The 22,663-nt window shown below is 41.3% G+C and overlaps 2 protein-coding genes across 7 annotated transcripts; one reads left to right on the top strand and one right to left on the bottom strand.

The window, feature by feature from the left end:
* Positions 1-856: 856 nt before the first annotated feature.
* DERL2 (derlin 2) lies at positions 857-13,465 on the bottom strand. 2 transcript variants are annotated; one of them, XM_006177026.3, is made up of 7 exons: positions 13,008-13,382; positions 12,128-12,193; positions 10,086-10,159; positions 8,874-8,967; positions 7,911-8,106; positions 7,557-7,647; positions 857-4,155 (listed from the first exon to the last, which is right to left on the bottom strand). In XM_006177026.3, the coding sequence occupies exons 1-7, from the start codon at positions 13,098-13,100 to the stop codon at positions 4,050-4,052; spliced, it is 720 nt and encodes a 239-aa protein (XP_006177088.1). In that variant the 5' UTR covers positions 13,101-13,382; the 3' UTR covers positions 857-4,049. The 2 variants fall into 2 exon arrangements, with proteins under 2 accessions (XP_006177088.1, XP_032354370.1); XM_032498479.1 differs by lacking the exons at positions 7,911-8,106; positions 8,874-8,967; positions 10,086-10,159 and having other exon boundaries at positions 858-4,155; positions 13,008-13,465.
* On the top strand, positions 13,464-18,732 carry MIS12 (MIS12 kinetochore complex component). Of its 5 annotated transcripts, none has more exons than XM_032498482.1 (3): positions 13,471-13,601; positions 14,374-14,480; positions 17,005-18,732. In XM_032498482.1, the coding sequence occupies exon 3, from the start codon at positions 17,045-17,047 to the stop codon at positions 17,663-17,665; it is 621 nt and encodes a 206-aa protein (XP_032354373.1). In that variant the 5' UTR covers positions 13,471-13,601; positions 14,374-14,480; positions 17,005-17,044; the 3' UTR covers positions 17,666-18,732. The 5 variants fall into 5 exon arrangements, with proteins under 5 accessions (XP_014408156.1, XP_032354373.1, XP_032354371.1 ...); XM_032498480.1 differs by having other exon boundaries at positions 14,374-14,508; XM_032498481.1 differs by lacking the exon at positions 13,471-13,601 and adding an exon at positions 13,806-13,933 and having other exon boundaries at positions 14,374-14,508.
* The last annotated feature ends 3,931 nt before the right edge of the window (positions 18,733-22,663 follow it).

Here is a 22,663-nt window from a genome sequence, read left to right as displayed (position 1 = left end):
ACTGCTCAAATTATAAACCTTGAGTACTTAAATGACAGACCTCAGTCCTTTTTCCCAGTGTGCTTTCCAGAGTAACCTGATGGAGGAGACATACACTCCAAACAATGACAAGAGTCCCAGGTGGATAATATAAATGAGTGAAATAGTCTCTTGATGGAGCACATGCCGTCTCTAGAAACAGCCACTGGTCATCTCCAGGCAATAGCTGCCACACAGGCCTCTTATTGCCAGATCTTCTAATTTTTTTTCAAGAAAAGCCCCCAAAATGAAGATTTTCATGTGAAACCTGTCCATTTTAAATGTTGGCTTAATTTTTTTTTTTAAATGGTGCAGGCAAAATAAACCACCTGCATTGGTAATTCATTCATAATCTCTGACAATTACCCAGCTATTCTGCAGCCTCAAAGTCAAGTGAAACAGAGTTGAAAAATAAAATCCTACATCGGTATTAAGCAGTATTACATGCATCACCCCATCCCCCATTCCTCATATTTGTAGCCTGAAATCTGCTGTCCCTCCAAAAGAAGTCGCTTGTGGTTAAGTGGCTTACATATGCACACGATTAGAAGCTAACAGCTATTCAAGGAATATCAGGGCTTTTCTTCCAAAAGGCGAGTTGTCAGACATACCTCATTTTTAACCATTCTGCAATGGTCTGTGGACTTAACTATCTGTCCTTACCATGACCGTGCCAGCTGGTGTCATTGTTACTGGCTGGCTTGTCTGATCACCCCTGCCCTCGATCGTGTTCAGTTTTGCTCCATCCCGCTGTGAGACAGTCATAATCCTTAACAACTAGGAACAAGCTTGCATGCGCATACATGAATCCCTTTATAATGAAAAATACCAGATAATAGTTTGCTGAGCAATAAACAAAGTATTTATTCAGCACCCATGTGCCAAGCACTGTGCCAGGCACTGTGGTGGATACAAAAATTTAAGACATGGTCCCTGCTCTTAAGGAGCTTACATTCTCATGAGGGAGAGAAGACTGATATACATGAACCAGCTAGGAACAATACAAGACAATATATAATTTAGTGCAGGACGATGTTGTACAGCCTTGCAGTGTTATAGGGATTCAAAGAAGATAGACAATGAAATAGGCCTTACAGTCAAGGTCTCTTGAGGAGCCAGGAATGGGGCCAGGCCTTGAAGGACAGAAGAGAATTAAACTGAAGTTCCTGTTCAGTAGAAGTAGGAGTAAGGTTCAGGGGAAGACAAAAAGTATGCATTTGATATTGGGGCTTCCTAAGAACTTACTGTGGATTTTTGAGCAGAGAAGTGACTTGCTTATACAGCAGTCAACAAACTGAATGCAAACTTGTAAAGTATGTAAGCAGCTTAGGTGACACCCTACAGAAGACTGAAAACAATGGCAGTACCGTGATGACTAGCAATACAGATGGCACTTACCTGTCAAAGGAAAACATAGCCACAATGTAAAATGCGGGCTACCAAGGATGGCTGACAATCCGAGGCAGCCCTTTACCCAACTTGCCAATAGTTCCAATATTTCCCAATTTTCATAGGCCCCAGAGACAGAGCGAGGGTTTTATCACCCAGATGAAGGACTTGGCTGCTCTCTGCCTAGAGAGGCTATACAAGAGGTATGAGACATACTAGGACATACACGAGTGACATAGAAAAAGAACGAGTGGAAGAGAGAAACAAAGAGAAATAAATCCATAGTGAAAAATACACACCCAAATGTATAAAGTGTATCTCCCACGGAGATGCAATTTGCACGTCCATTTTTTTTAATGAACATATTCTGTATTTCTACAACAAAAAAGCTATGCCTTATCAGGTGTGCTTTTCAGTATTACTGGTAGAATCCAGGAATCCCTTAGATTCTATGTATGTCAGATAAACTGGTCACAAAACTCCATGTATCAAATCCTACTTTTCAGTTGACTTGTGTTAAGAAAAAGAAAGTGTTCTGGAAGAACCAAGATTGAGAGGTAAGCTGGGGAAGAAGTGAGGACTTTTCCTTATGTCCAGGTGAGCCTAGCTTTCTTGTTGAGCAACACAGGGCCAGGGATGGTGGCAGCGGGACCGGCCACACAGACTAAGGTCAGTGCTTGAAAGGACCACTGCCCAGGACACAGTGTGGTAGCATAGCATGGAACCCTGCCACTCGGAATTCTCATCCCATAAAAGCAGAGCAACCCAAATCCCATAACTGACTGCGTTTAGGCCATAAATTCAAATTTTGTTCCCTGTTTTACCCAGTCAATAGTATGTTCAGACATCCCCCACTTAAATGAACAGTCAGTGATTGGATTCTAGGATTAAAATTTTACCACAAAAATTCCATGAATTGGATAACTCAAAGTTAACTAAGGGAGAACAAATAAAACTAGATACTAGAACAAATAAAACCAATTTCTAGCCTCCAAACAAAAAAAAAACCCATCTAATTAAATTCAAACTTTCTTGAACAAAGACAACATTTTAAAATCCCAAAAGGATAATACATTCAAGATTGGCTATTTAAAGATTTTTTTTAAAACCACTTACCAGAAAAAAAGCAGTCCTATTAACCCATGTTCCATAAAATGCCAACAATCAATCAAATTCAAAGTTATTGACTAGCAGCGTATAAAGTACTTCCGTTAAATTTCATTACTTACATATATCCCATTTAGATTTAAATATATTAAAAAACTTTTCACTTCACAAACAATCTGAAAATTCCCATTTAGGATGCTGATTATGTTAATCTAAACCTCATGTTCATCTTTCTAAGGAAAATCTCACATTCTAGAAAGCAACCACTTAGCCAAGCTGGAACTACTTGGAAAATGTTCCTGTGCCTACATACTGTCTATTAAAACGATGTGAATTAATCCCTTTCTTTGGGGTGTCCATTCTATTCCTCTGGGCTCTCTGAATTAGTTAGGCAGTGTGACTGAAAACCTTCTGAGCCCCAGAAGGGTGAGTATTTTGGGCAGGTACTTAGTGAACCACCGGTGCTAAGTGCCGACTTCTGTGGCCCTTGTCCGATTTCTACCTGATTGGGAAGGTAAACCAGGTGCTTGGCTCTGAAAGCTCCTTGGCTTTTCACGACGCAGATGATACATGTTCACCAGCCAAAGACCCAGGAGAAATGTATTCCTGCCTAACTGGTACCTGTTCCTCTGGCTCCAAAATCAACATTCTAACTTGTCTTCCTGGTGTGAAAAAGATCTTTCTGTTCTTTTCCAAAATGGTGGCCATCATCTGCCTTTCCCTGGATGTTTCTGAACAGAGAAATGAAAGCAGAGTTAATAAATGAGAAGCCACAGTAGCTTCGCGCCTACCTGACTCTCCTACAGCCGGGTTCCTATTGTTACTGGAGCCACCCTACCCTCTTTTTCCGATGTTGTCTGACAACTTGAAGTTTTGTAAAACCCTGACGGAGAACAAACCATCTGGACAACAGAAGCAAATTCTCTTCCTGCTGGAGCTGGCATTCTGCTAGGAAGAAGCGCGTTCAGCCACAGTGCGTCAGCCACGTGTTTCTAGTCTTGAAATGAAATCCAGTCGAAAGCTGTGAAGACACGGGAACAGCGGGCATGGAAACGACTCTGAGCTCGGACCTATGCAGGAGAGCTAGGAGACACTGTGATAATTTAAAAGATCACACACAAAAGCGTTAATTCAGTGAGAGAGAGACGGAATTCAGTTTTATTTTGTCCTCTCTGAAACTTCCATTTACACCACGGCCTCATCTATCAAAGAGGAGGAGGAGGAGGAGGAAAAAACTCTGCCCGTCACCAAAGAACTCGGGTACTCGCTCCTTAGAGGCGCAGGGTCTTTGTTTCTCCAGTTTCTTGGCTCCGAGAGATTACACTTTCAGTACCAGCGTAGTGAGGAACCACTGGCAGGAGGCTGGAACTGTCTTCTGTATTAATCAACGTGCCATTCCATAAAGTGCTTCTGGAGTTAAAATCTTGTCAAGCTGTCAAAAGTGTCCACACTTTTGCAACACAAAGGATAAAAGAATCCCGAGGGGTATGTCACTGAGTCCTTCCCAGCTGGGTCTCATTATTGGCACCGCTGCCTTAACCGCCGAGGCGCTGGCCCTCACCCCAGGCGAAGCCTCCTGGCCGCTCTTCAGGGAGTGGATTGTAATTTGGATCTTCCTCTGGTGTATCAAAAATAGCCTTCCTAAAAGACAGGCAACAAATATAGTTCAGTCACCTTAGGTCCTCAGTCCTCCAAGGTCAAAAAGGTCCCATGGGGTTTCTACCAACTGCAAGCATTATATCTGCCTACCAATGAAACAGTTAACATATTTCAAAGGCATTCATAATTATTTCACATTTACATCAACTTTTACCTCCTTTACTAATCTTTACTACAAAAGCAAAGTATGTTAATTGTAAAGAAAACAGGAAATACATATGAGCAAAAACATCCTGACTCCCTAGAGGTAATTATGTTGATGTTTTCATTATTCTTTTGGAACTTTCATACATGTAATTTCACAAATGTTAGATCACAGTACTTCTGTTTTGTAACCTGACATTCACTAAATCTATCATGAATGTCTCCCTACAACTAACGTATCATCCAACATCCATTGACAGATGAATGGATAAACAAAATATTATTCAGCCTTAAAAAGAAAGGAAATTCTGACACATGCTATAACACAGATGAATCTTGAAGATATTACGTTAAGTGAAATCAGCCAGTCATAAAAGGACAAGTACTGTATCTTTCCAATCATATGACGTACAGTTTCAGTTCTGTGATATGAAGAGGTCTACGGAGAGACAGCGGTGACAGAAGCACAGTGTGAATGTACTTAATGCCACTGAACAGTGAGCAAGGATTACCAGGGAAGTGACTTGAGGGAACTTTCTAGGTGATGGTAATTTTCTTTATCTTGATAAGAGGTTGGATTACATAGGCGTGTGCACTTATGAAAATCCATTAGTTGACACACTTGAGATTTGTTTATTTTGTTGCATATAAATAAAAACTCTAGTTAATGATATATATATACACACTAAAATATTCAGAGAATTAAGTATACTGGAACACAAAAATGGATGGAGTGACAGCTAAGATGCACAAAAAAGCAAGAATAGCAAAATATAAACAGTAGAATAGCATCTCTGTGGTGGGTAAATGTGACTGTATAATTTTGTCCTACTTTTCTGTAAATTTGGAAATTTTTATAATAAAATATTGGAGGAAAAAATACAGAAAGGAAAAAAACTAGAATGAATCATGTGGAGTTGTACCAGAACTGGGAGTATCAGTATAAACCCATGTTTTAAAAATACAAAGAGCCAAAAATATAGATGTATCTACACTCATATGCCTACATATAGTTCCCTTGCCCTGTTCACTGAGAGGACTTGGGAGCAGCAATACTTCAAAGCAATTAGCACATCTGGCACCCAGACCTTGGGTTCTAAATACCATTCTCCACTAAAAAGGAACTAGGTCTCCTTTAAGAAACAGCTGATTCTAGGACTGGTCAAGGAGAGCACAAGATGAGCCTGGGATATCTTGTTGGGCTAAAAAGTAATAAACTAGTTAAGAAAAGAAAAATGGGAGCATGTTGAAAAGTACTTAGAAGCCAGTTTGAAGGGGCACCCCTTGGCCAAGTCTGGGACAATATAAGCATCAAAATAAACAATGATAACAAAGGATAATCCATGAATAAAACATGAAATCATGGATTCATGCAGATATAAATGAATTGAAATTTGATAAGAAAAGAGACGTTTACATTGTCTCAAAGTACCTCCCCACAAAACACTTAATTACAAAAGAAAAAAAGTGACTTTGTGGTGGAGAAGCCCCGCAGATACCTTAATTAAATAATCAAAAGTGATTATCACCACTTTGGCAAATTCAGCAAACTGAAATCCTGTGCCAATGGGCTGCAATGAGAAGACCACAGCATCACTTCTCAGCTATTCCTGCCGCAGCTGCAAAACCTGAACCTAAATGTGAGGGAACGTCAGACAAACCCAAACTGAGGCATTCTACAAAATGGGCTTATACTCTTCAAAAACGTCAATGTCATCAAAGTCAAGGCAAGGCTGAGGAGCTGCTCCAAACTGAAGGAGACTAAAGAGACATGATCACAAAATGCAACACGTGGACCTGAACTGGACTCTTCTGCTACAGCGAACTTCATCAGGACAGCTGCCCGAAGTGGAACTGGGTCTGAGGATTAGTGTTTATTTCCAGATTTTGCCTACGTAGAAGAGTGCCCTTGTTTACAAAAAATACACATTAAAGGGGGTCATCGGGCATTAGATTGAGAATTTACTTTCAGATACCTGAGGAGGGAAAAAGTCCTCTGTACTGTTTTGTAAGTTTCTGTAAATCTGAAACTGTTTCAAAATTTTCGAAAAGAAAAGTCATAGGAACCATGAGACACCACCTTATAGCTATCAAACCAGGAAAGGGTAAATACAACACCTCCCACATTTGCTGAAGATTCAGGGAAATGGACACTTATACGTTGCTGGTGGAAACGTAAATCTAAACGTCCACTCTGGATGGTGGTTTGGCAAGAAGCCAAACAGCAATTCCACTTGTAGGAATTTATCCTTTGAAAATAATCACGAATGTGTGCGAAGGATGTGCTTCTTGTGCTATATATACGGATGTGTAGCCACAAGGATGTTCACCACTCCAGCCACGGGAGGAAGAGCAAAAAGGATGTCAGTGTCCAGGAATAAGGGACTCGTAAATCATGCTCCATTCACAGCAGGGGGCATCATGTAGCTGTTACAATTTTGTAGGACATTTATGATGGAGAAGTGATTGTGATACATTACATTTAAAAGGAGGTTATGGGATAGCATGTTTTTTAAAGTACATAGACCGTAAAAGACTGATGAATACATACCAAAAAGTTATAGCAAGAGGTAGGATTACAGAGGATTTTACTTTCTTCTTTTTGCTGAGCTATTCTACAACAAACATTTTACAATAAAAACTCCCATTTTATTCCTAAAGTGAAAATTTTTTAATGCAGTATATCCAGAGGACACACAATTACGGTGAAGAAAGATGTCCTATAAACCAAAGCTCTATCCTCAGGAAAAACGTGCAAAAAAGGGACTTGCTTAAAAATCCCACAGCTGGCTGGTAGAACAAACAGCCTCTACTTGGCTTCCAGTCCAAAGCTGCTTCCACTTTACTTCACTGCTTATCTCTACCACCGTCTGGAAGACCAGAAATTCCACCATCAGAAACTTCCTTTTAGTCGTTTTGCCCATTTTGCTATTGTATCCCTCTAAACACAGACAGCGGCCTTCATGAAGCTAGTAGGCTCGTCCCTGGGACAGGAGGTGCTGCTTGTCATCCGGGACGGCAATTACCAAGTCACCCTCGGGACATCCTGAGCCTGTTTACCTTGCTCCTGCCACAGCTGTCTGCTCCTGCGTGATCCAAATGCCAGATTGCTCAATCTGCAAATATTTACCGGCCTGAACTCCTGCATGCCAGCAGCTTTGGGAGCCCAGAGAAAACAGACCACGGACCCTGCCCCAATTTATCTGCAAGGAACATGCAACCTGGTGTCAAATACTCACAGAATAGATGGTGTTTTCAGAATTCTTATTCCACCCGGCTGATTGGGAAATACATCTTCCAAGAAAAAATATATGTGTCCAACCGCAATACCTAGAGTCAACCAGAAATAAAGGATGAGGGAGAGGAGTAAAATTTCGATGGCAGGTGGATCTACCAACAAAAATTCCTTATATTTAGCAAGAAAGGTCAATATAGTTATTCAAAACTTGAAAACTAATCTTGTAGCCTTCGAGCATACAACTATCAAATAATCCTATTAACAGCTATATATGAAGGCCAGACAGAGTAAACATGAAAAATAGTGACAAAATACATTTGCAAGTAAAACAGAAAAGTAGTGATAAGGATCTTACCCAAGAGGTCCACAATGATTGAGTTCCCCAACAACAAGGAAAAGCCCATGAGCACCCAGGGTAGAAAGGGGGCCTGGAAATTGAGAAGGCCGAAGAAGTTCATGCGGACATATGGGTTCCTTCGGCTCCACACGTAGACAAGCATTATTGTAAAGGCCTGGCCCAAGAAAACTAAGCTCACAAACAAACCAAATAGCTAGCAGTTGGCATTAAGGAAAACAGCAACATTAAAAGTGTAATAGGGCAGACTGGGCAAGAGAACTAAGGACTGTGTTCTAACACACGTTTGAATTGGGAAAGGCGAGCAATAGTTACCTCTTCAGAAGAATAAAAGCCCCCAGATAATTACCCAGAGCCATCAGGCAAAAGCCTGCTGAGGCCACGTCATCTGGACTGTTGCTACTTCAAACTGATACTCTGCTTTCATGAGGTTCTTGCCTCTTTGGAATATGTGTTCATTCCTCGGTCAGGAATTACATGAAAGCTCACTCACCACAAGCACCTTCACACAGGTGAGTAAAAGCCAGCTGGAGCAAAACCATCTTGTCAGACAGGGCTACATTCAAGTCTGGTACTCAGATGACAATTCTTTGTCTTTTTCGAAGTGTTTTATCCATTTTGATGGTGACCAAATAAATGTCTTACCAACTTAGCTTAAAAGTAAAGTACACTCATCAATGAGAATTTATCTTAGATACTTAATAGCAACCCACCTGGGTTAAAATTTCCTCTGACTTGCTCACAGCGGAAGAGCATCCTGTCCAACCTCTAGGCTTAGAAAGCTGTCACATAAAGTGTGCTGTAAAATAAATAGTGGGCGCCTGAAGCTAAAATCGGGGGGTCCTGCATTTATCTGTCTGTTCAGAGTATCTAGTGAATTTCAGGAAGCAGACGAAAAGCTTTAGAAAGAGAGAGGGTGTTCTTTAATATTTTCCTGTATTTGTTCTATTTGTTGAAGGATACGGTCATTAAGAATCCACCAAAAAGGAACATAAATACAAAGTCTGCTGTCCGACCTCGGAAAGAGCCTTCTTCTAGCATTCGACAGTAACGATATCTTAAGTTCCAAGTTAAGAAAATGTTAAGTATACAAATATTAAAAAAGTAAAATTTAATGTATCACAAAAGTATACTTGGACTCCACGATGTCTGTAAGAAGTCAAGCCTTCGCTTTCATAAGAATGTTTATGAGAGGTAGTAAGGTAACTTCCCTTTTACCAGGCATTTTAGGCAAGGTGAAGAGAAGACCAGCTCCAAACTTTACAAAAACTGTTCCTGATTGCAGAACCAAGCCAGATGTCGCATACACATGCTTCCAGTCACCGACTACACCTTTTCAAATCTGTGCTGTCTTTCCCATGATCAGGCACACCCTAATCTACACCATCCTTGCTTTTACACAACCTAACGTGGAGGAAATCCCCATCAAGAAGCACTGTGGGATAATCTGCTTTTTCAGGCCAAGTAATTACACATTTCTATACCTCAGTCAATAGGATGCATTACAATGAAAAAATTTATTAGAAACTTACCAGAATGATATACCATACATAGGAATCCATCCTACGACAGGAATCCTGTCACCCCTAAGAGGCCCTCTGTCTACTGAGATGAGCTGAGCTGTAATTCCCCTCTTAATCCAGAGGTTCAGGGTGCAGGAGAAATGCTCTGCTCAGAGACCCCAATTACCATTTGACCAGAGCACAACTCTTCCTCTTTTTCAACAAACTGGAACCTAGTGAGCCTGGCAGACATAGCACTGTCTTTGCAGCCAGGAGAACCAGCAACTGAGATCCAAAGAGATCTCAAGTTCTCTATCCTCCATGAACTCACTTCCAGGTTGTGTTTTTCACTTGGTACATGCTGGTGTTATTCTGTAAGTACATCTCCACCAAATCACTTCTGCTCTCCCTTGATCAGATCTGTAAGTGGCTTGTGGGCAGAAATGTAATCATTTTATGGTTAAATACCTCCCATTTGAATAAACAGAGACCTACAAACACCCTCAAAACATTACTATCTGATCAACTACTCTGCGTACCACTGAGCCAGTACACAGGAGAAGTTACAGCTAAGACAGTAACAAAAATAACAGGTTAGTTAGTTTCAAACTTAATACTGTATTTCCTAAGTAAATCTAAAGTTTTTATGCTAATCCCACTTAGTAAAGGATACAGAAAAATCATGTTAAATAAAAAATTGAATCCAACTGGCCCAAAAAATAAGAAATTGGTGATTAGCCTCCATATCTGTTAAAAGAAAAAAAAAATCAAGAGAAAGACAGATTAAGTAAAATATACCAAGAAACATTTCCATATTAAGACAACCACATCCCATGACTACAATGGTTGAAAGGCCATGGATAGGTGGTACTAAGTTCTGAACCCAAAAGTGGGGGACACACAAACTGACACTGAACTTTGTGTTGCTTCTAGGTGAAAGTCTGAAAGATATCACTCGGCCTCTGAAATTTCTAAGGATAATAGGACAGAACGCTTGAAATTGTGTTGTTGTTTTTTTTTTAAACCCATACCATATGGTCAGGCAAATTATGGGCAAAGTTTGCTGGAAAGACCAGGTTAATCTGCAGAATAGGAAACTGCTTTCATATATGTAGTATCACAATTTAATGACTAGTCTCCAGACACCAGAGAAAAACTACAGGGATCTAATATCAATTGCTAAGAAATGTTTCTATATTAGGCAGGCAGAAACACCCAGAGTAAAGAGTAACTCTAAAGCAAATACTCAAATTCTTGTCTGAACAAATAGCCAACTCCCTACAAGCAAAGACCTAATGCCCTAATAATTAGAGTCTAACTGGTAGATACACAGACACTCATTTTCATATTGGAAACCCTGACAGATTTTTCTCCAACCAACCCATCCACACTTGCAATAAAAATGACTACTCAACAATGGTAGCGCACTTAACATTTACAGTGTTTTATTGTATTCTGTTATCTCATGTGATCTTAATTATCCTGTGAGATGAGCAGGCTGGCACTCCTACCCCCATTTGATGTATGAGGAAGCTAAGAGATTTGGATAATTTTAACGTTGCCTGCCCAAGGACACACAGCGTGTACAGGGAGACTCTGAACTCAAGCCTAGAAGTCCTAATTCCAATGCAGATACATGGTGTCATCAAGAGTTTAACCCCAGGCAAAACCAAGCCTTGGATCCTTGGATGGAGCTATAGCTCCCAGCAAAGGCGATGTGAGGAGAGACAGAAGAATGCAGCAACAAGGGTGCACAGGACTGCTTTATGCATCATTAAATTCTTAAGGATTGGTAGCTATTAAAGTTGAACAAACCATTCAGGATTGTTTACTACATACTAACTGCATCCAGGATTTTAGAGTTCTCAATCTAGTGAGGAAACAAGCATACAAATCAGTCTAAGCACGAGGTGAGAGACATAAAATAAGCGTTTGCAGAGACCCTAGGGACATTAAGGAGGATGAATCTGAGAAGGGTACACAAAAGCTGCATCTTGAACGGCAAGCTGGAGTTCAACAACTATAAAGTCAATGAACACATTTGAGACAGAAGGAATAGCAGGTGTAGAGGAAGAATTACTGGCTTTTGGATTTCTCTCTCACTCCAACTATAGCCTATATGATCATCCTAGAACAGGAAAAGACATCTCTCTTTTAGCATTCTAGTTACTGGAAAGGACTGTCTCTCATTGTAATCTAATAAACTGGCATGTTGTTTTAGATGTCAGTCTTCTGGAGTTCTATTTGATCCCTGAAAGATGGATCAGTGCACTAAGAGAACTGAGTTTCTGAACTGGACCACAGTGATAGCACCCAGGTGATGGACAATATAAGGGCATAAGAGACTCCCCCTGGACAGCTAGCCGATCAGTCTCTTCCCAACCTACAATATTAACTTTGAACCAGTGACTCCCAAATACAGGAACTGTACACATCAAATCAAAACCATGCAGAGAACTTTAAAAATAAAATGCAGATTTTTAATTCCTCCCCTTCGTGATTCTGGTTGGGTACATGATCAGGAGCTTGAGAATCTCTCAGATGTTTCAGGCTGCAGAATCACTGCTTTGTACTTTCACCACCCTCCCTTCCCCCACATTAAGACTTATAAGCAAACAGTCCCACTGAATTCTTTTTTGAGATAGTATATGGCAGATTATCTACTAAAAAGAAAAACATTTTTAAAAACCAAAACATTAATGGTGGACCACTTACCTGAAAGTGTTTAAAGATTAATTCAGGATTGAAGTACAACTGAAAAGGTGTGATCAATTCCAACTGCTGAAATAGAAAAAGGGCTTCTTAAAGCAAATCAATCAAGAAAAAAAAAGATTTACAACAAAAGACTCATTTAGGCTTTCTTCTTAGGCTGGAGTTAAAGGTTGGTAAAGAAATGTCTAGAACAGGCAAAATTCTATGTATTCCCCAGTAGTTAACGCAAAATAAAAGTCTGATGTTTCAATAGTTGAGGCTGACATGAAGGTATGGAAGGGAGGTGGTGGTATCTTAAATACAGGGTAGGTAAGAGCAGCTACTATGAATCTGCCCAACATAGGGGCACCACCTGAAACAGCTGTGTGAAGCAACACAATTCACTCAAAAGAACCGAGACTCAATACCTTGCCACTGTCAGGGCTGGGTGCTTCCAGCCAACCTCTATATTCAGACTCTCTTTATTGCAAGACTTTTCCCCGTCGACAACTTCTAGCTTTCCATCCTCAATATCTGTATTTCTCCACTAAGCGGACCTTCCTCCTCCTAGTCACCACTGTATCTCTTGGCTGCCGCCAGAGTTCTCAGACACGTTTCCTGGGTGGGCGGCTCCCGCAGCCCTGACTTGCTATGGGTCCTGCCTTTATCTCTCGGAAACTGACCCGCTGTCCTGATCCTCCACCCCTCACGGTGCAGCACTCCCTTCTTGGGTCACTGGATAAGCACTCCCGGGGCCACTCCGAACCCCAGAGTGAGCCCTGTTCGCCTCCACCCACCCTTGAGACCAACCCCTCTGAGCTTCCCCAAGGCCCAAACCCCAGTTTCCCAAGGACCCAGTCATATCCAGCCCGATTAATGAGAAGGTGGCGCTGCAGCTGCTTACCACAGCGGCGGTGGTGAGGACGCAGGCGGTGGTGTAGGCGCGGCTAACCGGTGGGATCTGGAGGTACTCCAACCGGAGACTCTGGTACGCCATCTTTCCTACCGCCGCTTGCCCACCTCCCCGCCCCACTTCCCCTTCCGCCAGTCAGTCCCGGCGGCGGGGCCGGATCGGGGCGGGATCGGGGCGGGCCCGCCCAGGACGCTGCTGTCCAATCAGCACCGCCCAATCGGCCATCCACCAATCCCTAGAGCCCGAAGGAAAGAACACCCGCCAATTACGAATTGCGTCTCCATGGCGGCCCAGCTTCGCTTCTCCACCCACCAACGTAGCAGGGAAGAGAGTGAGTACTAATTCCTCCCGCCAATCCCTGCCGGCCACAGCTAGCTTTCCCGCCCGGCCCCTTCCCGTCCCCAATCCAGGCAGCCAATCAGGAGCGTGGTGGCATCCTGCCCTTGCTCTCGTTCGCTGTGGCAGATATCGGTCGGAGTTTTGGGGAGCCGGCGGCGCCGCCTATCTCTGGCAGCAGACGGTGGTTTAAAGGAGGTGGCGGGAAGCCGGTGTTTGGTCGAATTCGTCTCCCTCATGGTCGCCTGGGTAAGTGCCACGGGGTTGCATTTTTTCTGAAGAGGAGCGGGAAGAGGTGACACTGGGTGAGGCATCACAGTCTGGCGCTGGAGCGGCCTGATGGAGGAGCGTCGCCGGCGGGGCGCGAACCTCTTCCCTCAGGTCCCGACATGCAGCGGGGGCGCGGGGCGTGCCGGGAGCCAGCCCTCCGGCCGGAAGTAATTCCTCCCCCGCGGTAACTCTGCTCGCCGAGGTGCCCTGGGCGCCTCCCGAGGCTCCCGTGCAAATAACGGATTAGGCCGTACTCCTCCTGCTTGCGGAGAAGATAGGCCCGTGATGATAATATCCTAAAGTAGGACTTGGTCAGTCCTCGAAGAGAGGTCCTGATGGGAATTCAGGGGAAGGGGAGAGCCCCAGGGAAGTTTATTGAAACCGACCCTTGGAAGATATTTGGTCAGGCCTCCTTTCTTGAGGGAAAGACATCTCAGGGAAAGGATATTGATTGGTTTGGTTGGAACAAAGAGTAGTCAGATCATGGCAGGCAAAGTTAAGAATATTATCCTTTATTCGGTAGATTATAAGGAAGCACTAAAGGTTGTTGGAATAGGGAGTGACCATCGAGTCTGGTAGTATATAAGGAAGGAATTAAGGCTGGAGAGAATGTTTTTTGTTTGTTTGTTTTTTTAAGGATACGAATTCTTAATTTATAGTAGAAATCTGAAGAGCTAATATGAATGAAGTGATGCTCACCTTTACTGGTAGTCGGAGAAATACGCTAAAATTTTTTTTGCCTGTTTCTCAGATGTCACCCTCACAGCCTATTGGTAAAACAGTGCTGCATGCTTTGCTTACCCTGGTAAGGGAGGAACACCTCGACAGAGCTTTGGCAGTGTCTCATGGGGATAACAGGCAAGATCGGAATTTTTTTTAAAGAATGGCAAGTTTGGTTTAAAGTGTATTTTTCAATTTGGGGGCTTGATTAGGATTGGGTAGAGATCATGAAAAGCAGTCCAGCATTGGTAGAAACAGCTGAGCCAAGGGTTTCAGAGAATCTAGTTGTAAGGATTGTTGAGGCTTCCCACTGAAGAGCTGATCAGTCTTTTGGGGGGGTCCATAATGAACAATCAAGCCATTTGGACAATGAAGGTATTATTCTGGTTTCCTAGACTAGTAGAGGCATGCTGATGTAAACAATAAGTTGTGTGGGGAGGCAAGGGGACTTGATAGTTCAGTCCTCAGTATCCAACCTGTATATGCGGTAAAACAATTTTGCACCTATCACATTTGCAAAAATTAGAATTTTGAGTAATACCAAGTGAAGGCAAAAACATGAAAAAGAAATTCTGATATACTGCAAGTGGGAGGGTAAACCAGCCTAGCCGTACCCCCCAACCCCAGCCCTACTATGTCTTGGAGAACATTTTGGCAGTATTTAGTGAAATTATGTATGCATAAATTGTATGGCCCAGCAACTACTGTCTATGTAAATACCCTGCAAGTCCTTGAGGAGATGTAATTGAAAAGTATCCATTACATTATTTCTGGGAGCAAGGTGCTGAAAAAGCAAACTGAGTGTCTGTCACAAGGAGAATGGGCACATCAAATATGGTGTATTAATGGAATACTTCAGTCAGAAACAATGAAGTATAACACTGAAGTGTAATAACATGAATCAATTGCAAACATGTAAAGAAATACGTAAACCATTCACGCACAAAACTATATTTTTCAAGACTATACAGTTGACCCTTGAACAGTGTGGGGATTAGGGGTGCCAATCCACCAAGCAGTTGAACATCCTTATATAATTTAGAGTTGGCTCTCCATATATGTGGTTCTACATTCACGGCTTCAACCAACCGGGATTATGTTGTACTTTAGTATTTACTCTTGAAAGAAAGCTGCATTATAAGTGGACCTGTGCAGTTCAGACCCATGTTATTCAAAGATCAGCTGTATATCTAAAACCTGTTAAAGATAAAATTAAAGATGAATTAAAAAGGCATGCATTAAGACACTGCAGTCGGTTCCTGTGGGAGATGAAAGAATAAAATAAGTAAGAGAGGACCTAGCATGGATCAAAAATAGAGTGCCATGAAATAGGAAGTGTTATCACTTCAATTATGCACATGTAAGGTCCTTAAAAAAGAACAGAGTGGTTAAGAAAGGTCAGATGATGAAGGTCCTTGTAAGCCATATGAAAGAGTTTGAAATTGATGCTGAAGGCATAGGGATATTAAAATCCTGTTGCGCCACAGAGTCCTCTCCACAAGACGTAGAAAAGAAAGCAGTTTTATTACTGAATAAGCATATTCAGATTATAATGCATTGTAGGTAATTTGTGAATGAGATTACAAAGACAGACAGAAATTCTACCCTATTTATACAGCTAAGCCATTATAACCATTCTGTTTTTAGCCATTGCATAAATTTTCAAAATTAACAGCATCTTGCTGCATAAAAAGATTTGACTGCACCACTTGCTTCAGATTTTTTCATAAGGTTCAACCTAAATTTATCTGATAATGGAAGTAGCCATTTGTTTTAGCAAATTACTTTGTCTGCAGGAATAGTGAAACTTCTATTTCTGTGCTAAGTGTATGCTTACAGCTCAGGAAAAGTTCCCTAGGTTTAACTCCCCCAGTGACAGGGAGGTTGGAGTGCTATTTTCCTAGATGTTTACATTTGAAAGGAATGACTCCCAGACCCTGGAGAAAATGTCAGGGTTGTTGCTCAGCTTCCAATGGGATCTTTTTCAGATGGCTGGGTTGGAAGGACAAGGGAGTTGAGGACATTGGCAAGGGAGTTGTTGAAGTGATGGATCATAGAGCCTGAAATGGATGGGGGAAGAAGCAAAGTGGGAGAGACTGAGAGCTAGAGAGAGAGCATTAGAGGGCTGAAAGTCTTGAAGATTAAGGTATAGTTAAGAGTCTGTGAATGAGTGTTGGAAGAATAGCATATGAGGTTGTGGTCAAAAAGTAGGAGCAGTTGGGGAGAGAAGATACACGTATCAACAGCCAGGTGGTAAAAGAGTGCAGATGAAGGTCATTGAAACTCAAGAAACTGAGTCCGGGGCATTGGTTAAATCATCCATCTAAGCTTGAAAATTGTCCTGAATAACAGAATTCAGAAGGCTGAGCCATAGTCCAGAATCCTCAGTAAATGAGAGGTGAGGGAAATGGACAATGCGGGGGAAGAAGGAGAGATTCTATAACCTCTATGCTGATGGAAAGAACCTCAGAGAGGCAATTGGTTTGTATCCAGTTGTGGATGAGTGCGGCTGGAAGTAGCATCGGGTTTCAATAAAACCCTTATTTTTTGTTTGCTTCTTTGTTTTGTTTTTGTTTCTTTTGCCATCTGCAGTGTGATTTGTTACTTTCATCAAATGATTTTTTTTTAACTCAAATGAAATTTTTTCTTTCTACATTTGCAGATTTTTCACAGTCAAAATTAACAAAGCAAAATAAGCCAAGATGTCTGTTGATCCAATGACCTATGAGGCCCAGTTCTTTGGCTTCACCCCACAAACTTGCATGCTCAGGATCTACATCGCCTTTCAGGACTACCTCTTTGAAGTGGTGCAGGCTGTTGAACAGGTTATTCTGAAGAAGCTGGATGGCATCCCAGACTGTGCGATTAGCCCAGTCCAGATTCGTAAATGCACGGAAAAGTTTCTTTGCTTCATGAAAGGACGTTTTGATACCCTTTTTGGCAAAATGGAGCAGCTGTTTTTACAGTTGATTTTGCGTATTCCCCCAAATGTCTTGCTTCCGGAAGATAAATCTCAGGAGATGCATCCTTATAGTGAGGAAGAATTCCAGCTTCTCCAAAAGGAAATTGAACAGTTACAGGAGAAGTATAAGACTGAATCATGCACTAAGCAGGCCCTTCTTGCAGAATTAGAAGAGCAAAAAGTTGTTCAGGCCAAACTCAAACAGACATTGTCTTTGTTTGATGAGCTTGAGAATGTCGGCAGAGACCAGGGGACTAGCGATTTTAGGGAGAGCTTGGTGTTCCTGGTCCAGAACTCCAGAAAGCTACAGAATATTAGAGACAATGTGGAAAAGGAAAGCAAAAGACTGAAAATATCTTAACTTCTAAATAGTCAAAGGGGCTTGTCAGAAGGTAGAATGGTAAGGGATTTATGCCAATGACTTTTCTTAGCCTAGTGAACTGTATATTTTGGGGAGTTTTCTTTGTTTCCTCTTTCTCAGTTTCCACATCTTCCCCTTTTTTTGGTCCACTCTCTTGAAGCATCCATGCACTGTCCTGAACCAATAGGCCTCTAATAGGTGGGAAGGGATTCTTGGTTCAATAATGACTCATTTTGGGGGCATGATTGAAGAAGTAAAGCTTTCCCTGGACTTTCAAAGATATTTGTAAAACTTGTACCTTGGTCATGAGTCCTTTGAAACCTTAATCCTTTTGACTTACTCTTTGGATGAGAGCAAATAACTAAAAGGTTAAATGGACATGATCTTTATTAACCAGCCACCACCCTGTGGGACAGCCGACACAGACTTTTTGTTCTTGCCCAGTAACTTTTCTCACGTGAGGAAGTTAATAACTAGCTGAAGGAAGCAAGTAGCAGACAAAACAAACAACCATGATCTTTAGAAAGAAGAAAGAAGTTTTTGTTTCTAAAATAAATCCTTTCCATGTCCAAGGCCTTGGTGGTGTTAAACAATTTACTGTCTTGGGGCCTAGCAGTGGAAGACACTGGACGAAAAAGAAGCAGATCTCACTGGCCTAGAACAGGAAGCCTGGACCATACTCATATCAAAATTTATGTTAACTAACTGTTAGGTATTTATACCTTTAAAAAAAATGCTTCAGTTAGTTTTGGAATCTGTCTTGTATCTAATATTTAATTAACTTATTTATTCACACTCATAAGCATCAAATATTTAGTACTCTGAATGATAAATTTTAAATGTGTCTTGTGCTTAAATTCAATGGAGTCTAATTTTTCCTTTTGTAACTAATCCATGTAAAATGTTAGCTCACCCAAGGAGAGGGGAGAAACGACAGCAGTTGCTCTTAAGGAATTACTTGCCTTCCATGTCTTCCTGAAGAGCAGGATTTAGAGTTTATCCTTCACATAGAAGTGTAACTTAAGGTATTATTATTTGCAATTAAATATTCATCAGTTTAGGAAGCCTATGTTTACCTGGAGTGTATTTCTTGTCAAAGAGTCCTTTTTTCCAATCCTGTACATTATATATGTTTTAAAAACTTTGATTTGTGATTTTCTGCTGTATATACTGTCACAGTATGCCTCCTTTAGAATGACTTTCTACCCAAATGATTGATTTCTTTTTTTAATTTAAAAATTCTTTTACACATATGGAGCTTATTTAAAATCTCTTAGTGTATTGGGTTGCATGGCGGAACGGTATGTCTGTGCCTGGTTCCTGGAACCTGTGATTGTGCCTTATTTGGAAAAATGGTCTTTGTGGGTATGATTACGTTAAGGATCTGGAGATGAGATCATCCTGAATTATCTGAGTAGGCCCTAAGCCCAATGCCAAGTGACTTTGTAGAGGGAGATCTGAGACAGATGAGGAGGAGATCTTGTGACCACAGAGGGAGGTTGGAGTGATGCAGCCACAAGTCAAGGAATGCCATGAGCCACCAGGAGCTGGAAGAGGTGGAGAACACATTCTTCCCTAGAGCCTCCAGAGGGAGTATGGCCCTGCTGACACCCTTATTTTAAAGTTCTAGCCTCCAGAAATGTGAGAGAATACATTTTTGCTGTTTTAAGTCACTAAGTTTGTCACAGTTGCTGCAGAAAACTAGTGAAATTAGAATATTTAGCAGCCAACATCCTTAGGAATACCTTATTAAGGAAACAACAGCTGAGATCTGGTTGGCTTCATTATAAATGCAATATGGTTTATCTGAATACAGTTAAAATATGGGCATGAATGTATAGAAGGGTGAAGTCCGCAATATTTAGGACTCAGGAATCCATTTCATGTTGAGCAAGCCCTTAATCACTGTTGGGTAGTAATACTGTGACTGCTTGTCATAGTTCTGTCTCTGCAGGAACAAATTAATATACTTGGCCCCACTGTCCTCTAATAATTAAGTTCTCCCCCCAAAGATTCAGAAATCAATCAGGGTAACAAACACTTAGTTACCCACTCTGCTTACTGCTTCATCTCCCACCCAGCATCAGTCTCACACTACTTCCTACTTCCCTCTACATTAGAGCCTATGGTTTTGTAATATCAAACCTTCAGCTTCCCTAGATGCCAGCTCCCAGGCTTTCCCTTGTATTTATCTATTTTTATTCTCCCTTATTGTCATGCCTATTCCCATCTGTATACCGCCAACTAAACTTTTCCCATTTTGCTGCTGCTTTGATAGGCAGCTAATTAGGGAGACAGTTTGGGATGGTATTAGAAAGTAAAGCGTGGACATTACTACCAACCTTACAGAAATAAAAAGAATTACAAGAAAATGCTATGTACAAGGTTCTGCACTCAATTCTAATGTGGGGGGAAGGGAGGGCATTTCCGCATACCATCAAGCAATTTTCGAACACCAGTTTGGTGTCCTCCAATTCAACTCAATTCTGACACTACCCAGATATAGCATCAGATTCCACAGATTAAGGGCTCAGTCCCACAAGACTGCCCACTTCGTTTTAAGTTTTTTAAATGGAGGTACTGGGAATTGAACCCAGGACCTTGTGCATGCTAAGCACATGCTCTACCACTGAGCTATACCACTGAGCCCTGTCCTCCACATCACATGCCAGTCAGAAGCCTAGGTTACCTGTGCTTCTGACCTATTGGCTATAAATCAGAGGTTCCCATAATCCCCTCCTTTGGTTCCATTAATTTCCTAGAGCAGCTCACAGAACTCAGGAAACCCATTTACTCAGCAGATTACCAGTTTGTTGTAAAGGATATATGAATCAAGAACCAGATGAAGAGCCATAGGGTGAGGTCCTGAACAAAGCATTTTTCCCCATGGAATTTGGGTCTGGTGTGGTGGCACATGTAAGCGTTCTGGTTCCCCAACCTGGAAGCTTTCCAAGCCCCTTCCTTTTCAGTTTTAAGGAAGCTTTATTATATCAATGATTAGCCATTGGTCATTGAAATTGAACTGCTAGCTCACACCATATATACAAATGAACTCAAAATGGACCAAAGAGCTAAGTAATAAGGTTTAGAACTACCCACTATAGAACTTTTAGAAGAAAACACAGGCTTAAATCTTTGTGATCTTGAACTAAGAAACAGTTTCTTAAAGATGACACCAAAAACATAAGGAACAAAGGGAAAAAATAGCTAAGCTTGACATCAAAATTAAAACCTTTTGAACTTCAAAGATACTTGTAGCCAGGTAGCCAGTTTTCTTTTACCTGAGTAGGTTTTAACTTTTGATGCGGTGTTAACATATATATAACAAGAGCTATTGGCCACTACACATCTCCTTTTTTTCTACTAACATCTGATCTAAAGCAAGTTCATTGTCTAAAAATTTAATAGTTACAAGGGGAGACCGTGAGGTTCTAAGTTGCAGCTGCCATCTGCCAGCAGACACAGCTTTGAGGATGGCTGGTGCCGTCCCAAGTATGACACAGCTCAGAAAATTTGAGTTCTCAACAACACAGGCATGTGTCTGAAATCATGGCCACAATGCCCAGCTAGTTTTACCTTGGATGTTTGAACCACAGCTGTTCCATTTTGACTTTCAAATGCATTCCCTTCCTCAAGGCCAAAGCAAATGCACCATGCATGTCCAAAAGGCCACAAAATAGGCTGCTTTGGTCAGTGAAGTTTAAGTCAAACCATACATAAGCCAGAATGACTTCCCCGTACCTCAGTAGGTGCAGATTTTCCCATCATTTCCCCTTTTGATCCTGAATCTTTCAATAGAAAGCATTGATGATCGAAATACCGGTCCCTTGATGCTGGGGTGGTGGCTCCTGCCCAGGTTCAGATCACATCCCTCAGTGCCAGGCCTCCTTTATATTTGCCTAGTTATACATGTTGGGGGAAAAGTAATTAGATTTTGTGAACAGGCTCAGAGATATGTTAGTAAGGAAACACTTTACAGGCTATATACTTTATCACTTATACCCAGTTGTTACCCAAGCATCATACATGTGCTTTTAGCAACAGACTTAAAGAAAGCATTATTATACTCTGTGCTAACTCCATTGGGGAATTCCCTTTCTACCTTAAATACGGAGGGCGATATTGATAGGGAGACAAACATTTGGTAAACAGTTCAATTAGAAAACAGATTAAAAGCCAGCAATACTTCAGACAATCAAAAAATTATAACCACATTCATCAGTTCACTCAACCCCATGCAATCAGTCCCCCTTACCAACAGTTTCATGAATCAGTTTTTCAGTAGACTTCTTAAATATCTTACCCAGCCAAGCAGTATGATTTAAAAGAAACCTGTACTTGTCAGAAAGTCCTTTCTATGAATCTTCTTGAAGGCGAAGCAGTTCTGAAAAGCATCAGCATAATCATCCACGAATGACAAAAGACCACAAAAGACAAGGTAAAAGATCTGATTATGTTTTGACAAAGAAGCTTAATCAAGTTGCTGTGACCTACAACATCCCGAGATAACAACCAGAGTCAGGACTGATAGCATTATACCAGGACACACCTGGATTTCATATAATTTCTAGAATGTCTATATTAACAACATTTATCCACACCGTGTAATCCGAGGAGGCTTATCACTCATTTGACTATACTTCCCATGTAATTCAACATACCAACCAATCCTAGTTAGTTTAATATTTTTCTCTGAGAAGTCTCAGGGGCCCTCTGAAGTGGCCCAAAGTTAGCTGAAATCAAAAGAACTTCAATTAGAATTTGATAGGAAGCTTTTAAAAAATATAAAAAATTTCCCACAATCTGTTATCAGAAGTATTCTAAATAAACTTGTTCTCTTAACAGAGAGAAACCAGATCTAGTCCTGCACCAGCCTACTTCTAAACAAAAATCCATTTACCTAATCAAGTTTAATCTCAGCCCAACCATGCACAGAACTCCTTTTTTAGGACTTCCTTTCTACAAGCGTTCCACAAATTTCTGTATCCATATTAGTTG

Source organism: Camelus ferus, chromosome 16 (genome assembly GCF_009834535.1).
Source record: "Camelus ferus isolate YT-003-E chromosome 16, BCGSAC_Cfer_1.0, whole genome shotgun sequence".
In the NCBI taxonomy this organism is placed as follows: Eukaryota; Metazoa; Chordata; class Mammalia; order Artiodactyla; family Camelidae; genus Camelus; species Camelus ferus.
The sequence above is the reverse complement of the archived record's forward strand: the minus strand, read 5'-3'. Positions and strand labels throughout refer to the sequence as shown.

Excerpts from the sequence above, each read along its gene's own strand:
- DERL2 (XM_006177026.3), bottom strand. The coding sequence starts at position 13,100 with ATGGCGTACCAGAGTCTCCGGTTGGAGTACCTCCAGATCCCACCGGTT. Across the intron at positions 7,648-7,910 it reads AATCATTGTGGACCTCTTGG|GTATTGCGGTTGGACACATA; the intron begins GTAAGATCCTTA and ends GGTTGACTCTAG. Across the intron at positions 4,156-7,556 it reads CTGAAAACACCATCTATTCT|GAAGGCTATTTTTGATACAC; the intron begins GTGAGTATTTGA and ends CCTGTCTTTTAG.
- MIS12 (XM_014552670.2), top strand. The coding sequence starts at position 17,045 with ATGTCTGTTGATCCAATGACCTATGAGGCCCAGTTCTTTGGCTTCACC.